The sequence below is a fragment of the Rhagoletis pomonella genome, unplaced genomic scaffold, assembly GCF_013731165.1.
Source record: "Rhagoletis pomonella isolate Grant_MI unplaced genomic scaffold, Rhpom_1.0 Rhpom_scaffold_00002, whole genome shotgun sequence".
In the NCBI taxonomy this organism is placed as follows: Eukaryota; Metazoa; Arthropoda; class Insecta; order Diptera; family Tephritidae; genus Rhagoletis; species Rhagoletis pomonella.
In genome coordinates this window covers 27,299,972-27,312,113 of record NW_023458556.1, presented here as the reverse complement: position 1 = coordinate 27,312,113, position 12,142 = coordinate 27,299,972, and the positions used below count along the sequence as shown (strand labels likewise).

The 12,142-nt window shown below is 35.6% G+C and overlaps 2 protein-coding genes across 4 annotated transcripts in view; one reads left to right on the top strand and one right to left on the bottom strand.

Moving 5' to 3' along the window:
• Nucleotides 1–3,947, top strand: part of LOC118733375 (protein amalgam) — a 62,387-nt gene extending 58,440 nt beyond the window's left edge. The window contains exons 8-9 of the mRNA XM_036462740.1: nucleotides 1,624–1,676; nucleotides 3,553–3,947. Of these exons, the coding sequence (XP_036318633.1) occupies nucleotides 1,624–1,676; nucleotides 3,553–3,813 (314 nt within the window). The 3' untranslated portion in view covers nucleotides 3,814–3,947. The remainder of the gene's footprint in view (nucleotides 1–1,623; nucleotides 1,677–3,552) is intronic.
• LOC118733374 (protein misato) overlaps nucleotides 1–12,142 on the bottom strand; it is a 434,582-nt gene that overhangs the window by 356,101 nt on the left and 66,339 nt on the right. For 2 of the 3 annotated variants that reach the window (XR_004992243.1, XR_004992246.1), the window contains one exon: nucleotides 4,062–4,201. The exons of the other annotated variant lie outside the window; for it this stretch is intronic. The gene's annotated coding sequence lies outside the window, so the exon portion shown is untranslated. The remainder of the gene's footprint in view (nucleotides 1–4,061; nucleotides 4,202–12,142) is intronic. 3 annotated transcript variants of the gene reach the window in all.

The following is a 12,142-nucleotide window of genomic DNA, read 5'->3' as shown; positions in this document are numbered from 1 at the left end:
TATTTATCTTGGAACAAATTGATCAATACAAAATGTGTATCTTTTAAAATCCCTTAGCAATGGATTGTACTTTAGGCTTACGATTCGCCAACCAAAAACAACCTCAAATGATAATATCAAATGTGCCGCGGATAATTATATACCTCAACGGCGACGACCCTGCAAACGAAACAAGGACTACGATATTCGAATATGCATCTGGAATGTCCGGCCCCTATATTATGAAGAAATAGAATGGTGAAGTCATGGCAGTTCTAGATTTCTTATTAGGCGGATGAATGCCTAAATTGAACAATATCAGCCTAATTTGTGTGAACGCCCCAACAAAGGAGGAGCATGAGACCAAGCGTTACAATGAGCGCTTGGGAGAAGCATAAGTGCGCTGCCCCTGCCTCGACGTTAAACTCACACTTGGTGGCATTACCGACAGGGTTTGCAAAGAAGGCATATTTGACCCAACAATCGGAAACCGTAACAAAACCCCTCTCCACGGCAAATGACTTCGACTTCGCCGTCAGCAGTACCAGACATAGGGTGGTCCAAACAAGTAAAGTCGGAATTTTAATGCTCTCACCCCCTAAGGTTGTTCTGTGTCTTAAAATATACCCCTATTTGTCTATTTTGAAACCAAAAAATATTTCGAGATCGCTCAAAGTTTTCCATTTTTTACAGAAATGGTACAGAATACTTCAAAATCAATATTTAACCAATTTCTTCACCAGACTTCCGGAGAAACAGAGTTTTCCGATCATAAAGTATTGATTTTCAAGAATTCTATACCATATCTACGAAAAATGGTTTTTCCCCATATAAAATACATGGAAAACTTTTTCGATATAGAACAATCCTCGAGCGTGAGAGCGTTAAAACTCAGACTTCATTATTTTCACATGGATTTTGGGATCGCCCAAGTGCACACTATCGGAACATTACCAAAGCCTAAGAAAATTGGCGAACAAGAACAATTATACGATTCGTAATTCGCTCTCTAAGTAATTCGTGCATTACCCTGTTTCCGCGACACACATTCGTAATTCGTTTGGCAGCTCTACTTCTTGTTCTTCTTCTTCGCTATTTATTATTATTTCTGTGTACAGCAAATATCGAGAATGGAGCAAAAATTTAAGTTATTATAAAATTTTAATTCATATAGAGGATATTTTATTGATAAATTTTGCAGCAGCTAGAAAAAGTGCCAGCAAATGGAACCAGGCCGTGAAAACTTCAATATATTTCCGATAAATATTAGAGAAGGCACCGATTCATTCGTCATTCGCATGGTAATTTGGTCTGAATTACCTACAAATGAGGTAATTCGCTCTCAAAATTTTGTATGGCGAATTATGTAATTCGAAGGGTAATTGGATGGCGAATGACGAAAAGGAGAGCGAATTACGAATCGTAGAAACGTCGTATTAGAATATTCCACAAGTGAATTTGTGAAAAAAACGAATGCAGCTAAACAACTGCGACTTGTTTCATTTGCATCCACTGGATACATTTAAGGGCCGCAGAAGAGTAAACATCGATTTTTTCAACCCGTATCTCCCTTTTAACTTTCCCTGATATTTCTTTTTTCATTTTCCTTTTTATTAATACCAATGTTTTGAATTCTCTTTACAGAAATGGAAAGGCCAGGAAAGAAAAATCAGCGGGAGGATGATAATGAAGTCACGGTAAATATATAAAATTATTATTATTTTTAGATTCTCAGCGGATTTATGGGTAAATTAAAAAAAAAAATCTTTCTTGAAATTGAATTACCATTTCATAATTCCATCGCCGTAGAACTTCTGTGATTTATCGGCAAAAAACTTGGTCAAGTGATTTTCAGCGGCTCTTCGGTCGGCCAATTTTTTACCATCAAGAGATTTTTGAAAAGACCAAAACAAATGAGGTCAGACGGTGCAAAGTTCGTTTGTGTGGCCTGGCATTGTCATGATGGAACACAACTCTATTTCTGTTGGCGGATTTTGTTCGCTCTTTCATAATGGGCAATCCCTTCTAATCCCAAGAAACAATCCACATAGCCTTTGTTTATTCGGTACAGGCTTTGAAGTCTTTTGTTATGGGTCATAGAGAGTGGACGCCTACTTTACTCAAAAAATTTTACACCTAATACTTATTCTCAATTGTCTTGTCTTGTGTAAACGTAAGGTTATACAACAGTTAGCTTTGTCGGACTCACTTGGGTCAGAAGTTGGGAGTTGGCCAACGTTAGTTGGTTTCGTCGATGCAAGGGTTGCCAACCTGGCGCTCTCTAAGCGAACACCCACAATCTACTCAACTGTCAGTTGCATCCTGCTGTGGAACGTACACAAAGTACCCATTCTCGCAGCGCTATTATTCCCGTAGTCAATGCATTTTTCATCGGCCGTAATGATTCGCTTACAAAATGGTTCGACAGTACTTCGTCTCAATTCTCATAAAGCGTTTTGGGATTGGGGACGAGAATTTCTTGAGCACAAGTAACAAGTTAATAAATTGTTTTAAAAAGGTTAGGTGGCTCTTTATGATGGCAGCTTCAGAGAAGTATACCGAAGAGACTAATGTGTTTGTGGTGTCTGTAAAACTAAGTACATACATAAATAAGTAAAAACCTGAGAACAAGCCTTACCCATCTATAATATATGTATACAAATTTTTATATGGAAAATGTTTGTCCCGCTTTAGCTGGCCAAGTACTGAACCGATTTTGATAATTATTCTTTTAAAATTAAACATTTGTGGAAAACAACTGAGTGGCATGCTTATTTTTTTATTCTTTGAAGATAAACTCTTTTTTGGGGGGTAAATTTACAACAAAAAAAAATACAAAGACATCAAAGCATGTGACGTTTTGGTCGCCAAATATAGCGCAAAGCGACCAGAAAAATTTGTGCGTCAGGGCCGATCAAAAAGCTCACAAACGCGAACGATAACTTTGCGAATGAGCGACGTGACTGCGCTGTACTACATACAGTGGTCGAACAAATTATAACCACACCACATTTGACAAGTCTTAAAATATTATTTGTTTTGTTTATTAATGTTGGTTATTTGTTTATGAAAATGTAGTTAATGCTTTAATTTTGAGCCCATTGAATTCTAGTAGAATAAAGTACAAGTTTCAAATGGGTAAAAATTACTGTTGATTTTTTAGAATTTTTTATCGAAGATATTACGGTTTCCTTCCATAAAAAAATTAAATGTGTATATTCGTTATAAGGAAGCAAATGGGAAAACAAATTTTTCTTTAAATCAACGGTATATAAAGTATAATATAGCTCTCTTCCAGCCTAATTCATCCGTTTCATGCGTTGAGAATCAATCCAAATTTTTAATAACCAATACCCAAATAAACTTGTGCACTAATCCACGTTGACACTATTTCAAGAAACATGTGTTCATTTCCCAATTTCTTCTTCTTCGATGTTGAGTATGTATAAAAAATTTTGCTATTTTATCAGCTGGTACTTGTTGGAGATTATGAAATATCTTAAAATTGTAATAAAGAGAGTAGCTACATTTTTTTCAAAAAAAAAAAATTTTTTTTTAATCCTCTTCCTCTAGAAAAATGAAGCTACACTCAAAGATAGTCGCCACGAAGATGGTTCGCGCAATCAAAATGGACGTCTCTATAAGGAGCGGGGCAGCGATGCGGACCAGCAAAACGGTAGTCAATCGCTTAGTCGGCGACAGAATACAATGTTTATGCTGGCGTTGGTGCTGCTGCTGTCACTTGCAACGACTGCAGCCACAACAACAACCACGACAACAATACGAACTGCCGCAGTTACAACGGTAAGAAGACGTAATTTAGGTAATTTATAGCTTCCACATGCGCATGCGCATACGTACTGCTATAATCAAAATAAATGCAAAGAAAGGAAATTAAGTAAATAATGAAGACATACAAATATATCTAGTATGTAGTAAAAGAAAATTAATTAGCGCGAGTCAATAAATAAATGTAATAATGAAAAATTCAATAAATTAATTAAATATGCAAACAAAAAATATTGGGATATAAAATGATATTAGCAGAAAGCAAATAAACAAATAACTGAGTTAAATGTTACCTCTCTAGCGAAATGTGTTTCTATGACAATGACTGTTGACTGTATTTTTTAGCAGCTGACATATGTATGTAGCCTAGGAGTTGCTTGGCGGCCTTTGAAGTTAAACATCCCAGCAAACTTTAAAGTGGAAAATAGTTTAGCTATGAAATATTTAGTATAAAAGAAAGAAAGAAAGAAAGAAAATGCTTTGTATAAGTATTTGTATTAGTTTACCGTTATGAATGTGTATGTAGATAAACCTTGCAGTGAAAGTATGAAATACGTATGTATGTATGCATAAGATAGCATTATAAACATAAATGCGCAAAACGCAACATAAAATAACAGTCCGCCAAAGCAGTTTAGTTTAGTTACGAGCGATTTGTTATGAAAAGTAAATACATACATACATATATGAAATTTGTGTTGTTTATTAGAAAAGCTTGAACAAATAGAATCAACGCCTCTCCCTGATATTGTAAATAATTTAGGTCTAAATAGGCAATATTCACTGTAAATATGTTCGCACGATTAGCTATAGGATAAATGCAGTCATAAGTATGCGAGTTGATTTGGGTTTTTGATGTAAAGTGTGGTTAATGTTAGCAGTTATCAAGTTTTGTTATAAAAGTCTGATAGTAGAAAATAATTTTACCTCTAGTTTTTTTTTCTTTTTCAAAGGTAAATAAGTTACGTCCAGCTGGAAATGCTAGCTGTTGTCAATAGTGATTATGGCACTTCTCAAGCGTGCACATTTATAAGCAAAATGAAAAAAAAATCATCATAGGCTAGGCAAACTCCCTTAGAACCGAGCAGGGACCAAAACGAATAAATGTTAAGCCCTTTATTTTTGGAACATTGCAAAATACATGTCTTTAAATTTTATTTTTATCAAATGTGCTGAGATAGGGCGTTTTTGAACCGAACTCTGAGTTAGGGCATTTTTCAATCAAATTCTGAAATAGGGCTTTGTTGAAAAATTTGTACTATTTATATGCCGTTCAGATACGTAAATATCTAATCTGATAACCAAGCGGCAATCTGGATTTTAGGTTGAATAACGGTGTGGTCAATCAATCCTGACTCTCTCGGTTACCTATCAGAGTACAGAAAAACCGCCATAGTGCCGGGCACTTCGAGGAAGATGTGGGGACTCTTTTTTAGCACTGTACAATATAGTTAGTTTTTTTTCAGGGTAACTTATGGAACCAAGTTTTTTTTAGGTTAGGATTGTATACAGATTGTATATAGAAAAGCAATTTCTCAGTTTTCCCAAGTTGGCGGGTTTAAGCGTGTTTTCTTCAATTTAAAGTTGGTGGTCACAGAGCAGCACTTAAAACAATTAAAAGTAGTTTAAATGCAAATATTTATACCATCAAAGGCCTCTGTAGGGGTTTTGGGGTCCGAGGAATCTGAATTTGTAATTTTCTTTTACCAAAAGGGACCGCTAGGGTATGCTACGATGCAAAAAGAAGCAAGGAGCATGAAGGAAAAGTGCAAACAATGTTTCAAAACAATGTTTCTTTATGTTTGTTTTCACCAAAGCGCAGCCAGTTGCCGTTCTTGGTAAAAATGAATTGCAGATTCGGATTCCTCCAACCTCAATTGAAAAAACCGCCTAAATTCGGCAACCTGAGAAAACTGAGTAATCACTTTCCAGACTTTCAGAAAAACTCTCGAATATTAGTTAGTTAGGCTTTCATAGGCATCGCAGTGAAGAGGCTAACAAAAATTTACTACATTTCCAACTGGATATGCAAACATTAAAAATTCGAATTAAAATCAGAACCTCCTTTGAATTACTTTGAAAGAGCATTTCATTATACATAAATTGAAATAAAAGTGAAATCAAAAGTAAGCTGCAGGAAGCAATTGCTAAAAATATAAAAACACATACGTATATTAAAAAATACCTACTTATGTATATGTACATATAAGCATATATTTAAGTTAAAAACACAGATAAATAAGATTAATAATTGTCTAAAGGGTAAAAACAAATCAACAAATTGCTACAAAATGTGCCAAATAGAAAAAGAAAAAATAGTAATAAATTAAGTACTCTAACTAGTTCACGAAAAAAATTATGAATAGATGGTAATTTTTTTAATTATTTTATGCGTGCAACATTTTTTCAATAACCTTTTATATTAATAAATTTCGCTTGCATTTTGGATTAAAAAGGTATGAAGATTAAAAATGCATTTTTATTTAGTGCTCAAACGCGAAAAAAGCAAAACAAAAAAACCGCAACTGAAGTAAGCCAAAGCGACTGAAAACACTCGATACCTACTCCCATACAAAACATAGATTAATTAAAGTTTTTGGTGAGATATGTAGTGCAAAATTTCAGTACAACTGTATGTGGAAATCAAGTTCTGGCCATACCATAAATGTGACGGTAAGTGGTAATAGTTGGGAGATGTATGGCACAGAAGAACATAGTTGGTATACAAGCAAATTTCTTCTGACTGGGAACTCTATAAAACTGACCTGAGAATCAAAATAGCGAAGAGGGTTTCATGGAGAAGGGTGTCCTTATACGCTCAGGTTTATATGCATACCAGAAGCCCCGCTTTTTTTGCTACATAAGAGGCAAGGCAGCAAAGTGGTCTATTGGCAGTGAAGAGCCACCAAAGCTTTTACTCAATGCCCACTTAGCTATAATCCATCATCTCTAGACGCCTGCGTCGGGCAAGGTACTATGGTTCCACTGCTTTCCCTGACCTGCTGGATAATCGTAACCTGGATTGGGAGATTAATTCGTTCAAATCTTCCAAATCCCAGGTGGCTTTATTGCGAAGACTAGACATAGATCTCATGAGCGCTGGAGAGACTGCTCAACATATTTACACTTAAAGTTACTAGTCTGTGAAGATTGCCCTCGATAAAATTATTAAGTGTACAGAGGTACTCGTAAAGACTTTGCAGAAGGGATCTTTTTCAATATCAGGAGAGCTTTTAACAATAACCTTGGAGTTGAAACCAACGGTGCAAGGCTGATCTTAATCTACAACAAGATCTGCAAAAGAACTCTAGCCGCAAGGTGGGCCAACACCTGCGTGTGGCGTAGGGTGAACAGAAGAACTCCATATCTGCTCTGCTAGAGGAGTTAGAGAAGCTAAGCTTAAAGGTACCCTTTTGACACGCTATACAATCTGACCCAATATTACCTAAACCAGATGAATAAATGGGCGACTAACAGATATTGGTATTTAAAGCTTATTATGGTTTGAGTTCTCATCTGGTGGGAGAACGTTTTCTGATATTGAAGGCAGGCAGCACAGACCGGAAAGCTGGATGTGTTACACGTTCAGCTTCTGGGCGATAACAAATTTTTAAATATTTCGATTGCATCCTTGATTGCATGGATCCTGTCGTATAGGAAAAAACCCCTAGCTAGCACTTTCCCTACACAAATTCCCTTACGGCATGGCGAGTTGGCGAAAAAACGTACCTTTGAAACGCCATCAACGGGCATGTAGCAAGTGACAGCCCCGCTCACCACCTATGTGTCACTCTTGGACAGATGAGATATCTTATCCTAACATAACTGAACGCAATTAAACAATAATTTGGAGGAAAAAAACGGTGTTACGTGAAATCCTATATTAGGGGGATTCAAAAAGACCATTATTTCATGCGCTGTTTGGCAAGTGGCACTGTCCTGTTTAAACCACATATTGCCCAAGTCGATGTCATAAAAAGTTAGTTATCACGTCACGACAACATCCGTTCGCCGGCATTAGTTCAGAAGAAGTTCGACCCGATGCATCGGGTCATCGCAATGACCCCACCAACCCAAAAACCACGCCAAACGGCGACTCGCTCCGTGACTAAGAAAAAAAATTCTTCTTATTTACGTTAAAAACAGGGAAATACTAATATAGTGTAGCCTATCTAAAATTTTCACAAATCTAATTTAATTACAGCCAATTTCATGAAAGCAATTTATGTAAGTAAATAAATTTTTTTTAATTTTTTTACTTTCATATGGAAATTGACAGAAAATAAAAAAATCATTTTCTTATTTAAATGGCTGGTGAAACCGGCTGTTATCCTCACATTTATGTGTATGATTAATTTTTTGATTTTCTCGCAATTCGTTATACAGTAAACAAAAAGCAAAAAGTTTTCATTAAAAACAACTTCAATTTCATGGTCATACAAAAATTTAAATTAAAATTCCAAAATGCAAAACGTGTGCGAATTTGTTGTGTATGTGTATGAAAATTCACTGGTAATTAGTTGGAAACAACATCACACCTGCACAGGCACACGGTTAGATATGCGTGACATGGTGAACTAGACCTAATCGGGAATAAACAATTTGTGTGAAATAATGCATAAAATTTATTTAATGAAAATGTTTGTTGGACAAAATAATTATTATTACGAAATTAACAAAATAATAAAATAACGATAGTAATAAACAAATAATTACATATTAAATATTGGTCGCGACGGCATGTTTATTGCGTGTGGCAGAAGAAGAGCAAAAAATAAAAGGCCTAAAAAAATTATCTAAAATACAAAAACAGCATAAGTCAGTGTGTGTATATGCATACAAAAAAAGCAAACAAAAAACAACAAAAAATATAAAAACCACAAATATTATGAGATACATATTGCATGTATATTCAAATGCTGCGCTGACAACAAAATATTTGCATAAAATATTCATGAAAAAATATTATTGCTGACTGAAAACCATCGAAAGTGCAATGGATTTCGTTTTCATATTAAAAATAAAATAAGCAAAAAATTCAAAATAAAACAAAATTTGGCATACAAATCCATTCGTGCAGTGCATCACACAATATAACGTAACAGGTTGAATCCCAGCAGTAAAATGGGCAACTAGGAATAGATATGTGCCGGCAGTGTTGCCAGAAAATTTTTGTTAAAAATCTTCAAAAAAAGCAATGAAAGGTTACTGAAACTGGAAAAAATCTTTATTCTCTAGAAATATCATTATTGAAGATTTTGTAGCAAAAAAACCAAATTTTTTTTTATTTGAAAACTAAATGAATATTTTATAAAAAAAAATAAAAATACCAGGTGTATGAATTCATAACAATTTTACTTGACTAGTTCACAAAACATAATTTTACTTACCAAAATTACTTAACTTTTTGTTTTAAAAATATCGCTCCATAATTTTTATCTTGAGGAAAATCACAATGCCCAGTTTGAGTGCGAATTTTAATATCAATATCAGGCAATATCAAGGCAAAAGCATATTCAAAGCAACCATCATTAATATTAACTGTTCTACTTTCGAATTATAGCTGTACTTCTTTCGCATGTGCTGCATTAAATAAAAAAAAAAATCTTCAAGTGCTGCCACTGTGAAGATTTTTTGTATGGGGTTCTATTTTGTTTTAATTATCTTCATGTGAGGATTTTTCTGATTATGTATGAAAAATATCTTCATTTTAAAGACAAATCTACACTTCTGGCAACACTGTAAATCAAACTTTTTACGGGTTCTGGCTGAGATATCCTAAATCGCTGTAAGAGTGTCTCATGAAAATGTATAACTGTGTAACTACGTACAGTGGGGTCATACAGCTTTTTGCGACTGTTTGTCAATTTTACTGCGGGGATTATGCAATTGATACCAAAAAACAAAACAAGGACGCCTAAGCTATAGCATAAAGTATGGCATTTCGTTGTAAATAACTCAGCTACATCTATTACATAATAAATAAATATATACTAACTTACATTAAATGCAAATACATATATACATATATATATAAACATAAGAATTTGTGTTACTTGTTCATTTGATTCGTCTCCATTGTAAATGCAAGCGTGCAATCCAAAGCAGATATACATAAAATATGTAATCATATGCGCATAGATAATATACTTACATACATACATAAATATGTACGAATGCAGAAAAAATAGTTATACATCCATAGTTATTACTTATGCCTAGTTTTAGTTGTTGTAAATAATGTTTGTATTTGTAAAGACTAAAAAAGTATTACTAAAATAAAATGCAAAAATGTAAGAGCAAAAATTTATAAAAGTATAAAAAATATACATACATAAAATAAATTGTCGAATGGGATGAAATAAAACGAATAAAAAAATTAAAAGCGTTATAAATAATTTCCGGCAATTTTAGTCTTGCAGCAATAAATGGAGCGAGTGATTTTAGTAATAGAAATGTTTACTATTTTATAAAAAACATGCAAAGCCCCATTTGCGTCAGTTTTAAATCGGGCCCTGGTAATAATAAACTACAGTGAAAAAAGCGCTTTGTAAAATGACGTTGAGCAGCAACTCAACCAGCTGCGTCAGCGTTAAGTATAGCGCCTTCGAGCCATTTCGCACCAAATGAGGTTCCACATAGAATGACTTCATGTGGTGTGATAAGTCTGATCTGGAGAAGATAATAAGAGCTGCAGAGCAGAAACGCTAAGGTACAGTCGAGTGAAAAGACACTTATTAGTCCTAGAATACCTTCCAGCGTAGAGAGCTCCTCCGGAACCCAGGCCCTTGCCCGCGGTCTGAGGCCAGCACCGGCTCTGAGCTCTCTGTGCCTAGGCATTTCTTTTTTATAAATCATCGTCGATCTTTTGTACATTCATTTTATCCGTTCCGCTGGCGTCCATGACTAGAGATACGGAATTCTCCTTCTTGGGTTTCATTTTATTCATGCCAGAACGGGTACTCTCTCGATTCTCTCTAGTTTTCTAGCTGCAGCCCTATGGTCGCGTTGTGCCCTTACAGGATTGATGCGGTCTTACCTCTATAACCGTCTGGGCGTGCATCAGAATGTCTCTCCTCCGCCTGATCAATTTCGTATGGATTGGCAATGGCGGTTTACTTCTGGTCCTGCCATCAGATAGATACGCACTCATTCAGGGTCTAAAGCTATTCCTTTTAGTGTTAGAAGCCATCTTTGAACTTTTTTCGCTAGAAATTGTCCGGGCTATCAACGACATAGAGGTTAGCAGGTTTGATCAACTATAGGCTGTGCAGGCCATAGTTTCGCACCAAATGTCAGCGGTGCACTCTTCCCCTTGGGGTTGGGTTTCCCAGCAGAGGATGTTACAGCTATTACTTCGCAGCCCTGTGTTACTTTAGATAGTATTCCTGTTTTCATCGCACCCGCCGGCGGCATTTTGCGTATGGATCTGAGGCCAGTTAATTGACCGCGTTATAATCCGGAAACTTTCACCAACCGAATTCAAAATACAAGTTCAGAGCTACATGTTGCGGTAAGTTTAACGTTACTCCCGGTGGCGAACAGGTATTCGAGAGGCTCCGTTAAAGTACTGTCGGAACCCCTTGACTCCAAAACATCCATGTGGACTGACACACGCACTACCTCCTGGATTATGAAGAGAGGTATATATGTTCGAAACCGGTAATTACTTGTTGGGATAGTGGCTAGTTACTTGACCGTAATATCTCCATGTCTCGGGAAACGCTTCTTTCGCACACCACAAATTGGCCAAATACCTGGCAAAAATTGTAAGCGCCAAAATGTTATTATTATTATCTGGTAAGCTAATCCACTTTTGCCACCGAAGCACAGTGTAACGTCTCCATATAAACGGCAGCCAAAAATAGTAATCATTCTTCGAGTTAGCTGAAATTCTGTGACGCTGCACCAGCTCTTAGGAAAGGTGGAATGTGAAATAGTAAAGTAAAGATTGGACTGAAATATTATTTATTTATTATCCAATTTCAATTAAAATCGGTTGTTGTTGTTGCTGTACCATCATACAAATTTCCCCAAATAGTTTTTGGGCAGTCCTGCTGGAGTGACAGCCCTTGGCCAGATATACGTCTGGGTCGTTCCGGTTACGTAGCAGGGACTGTTGTGGGAATGCAAATCGGTATACTTGCTTGGTTTACCTTAGAAAATATAAACCTGAAAGACGAGGAAGATTAACTCCCACAAACCATTTTTATTGTTAGTATTACAAAAAAGGCAAATATATCAAAACAAAAAGCCTTTACACTTTACTTTTTCCGATTTAGACGAGAATTTTATGTAGACCTATTGTTATAGGAGTAGCCAAAATCAAAATGGTACATATATATAAGCACATACATAGATATTTACATTTACA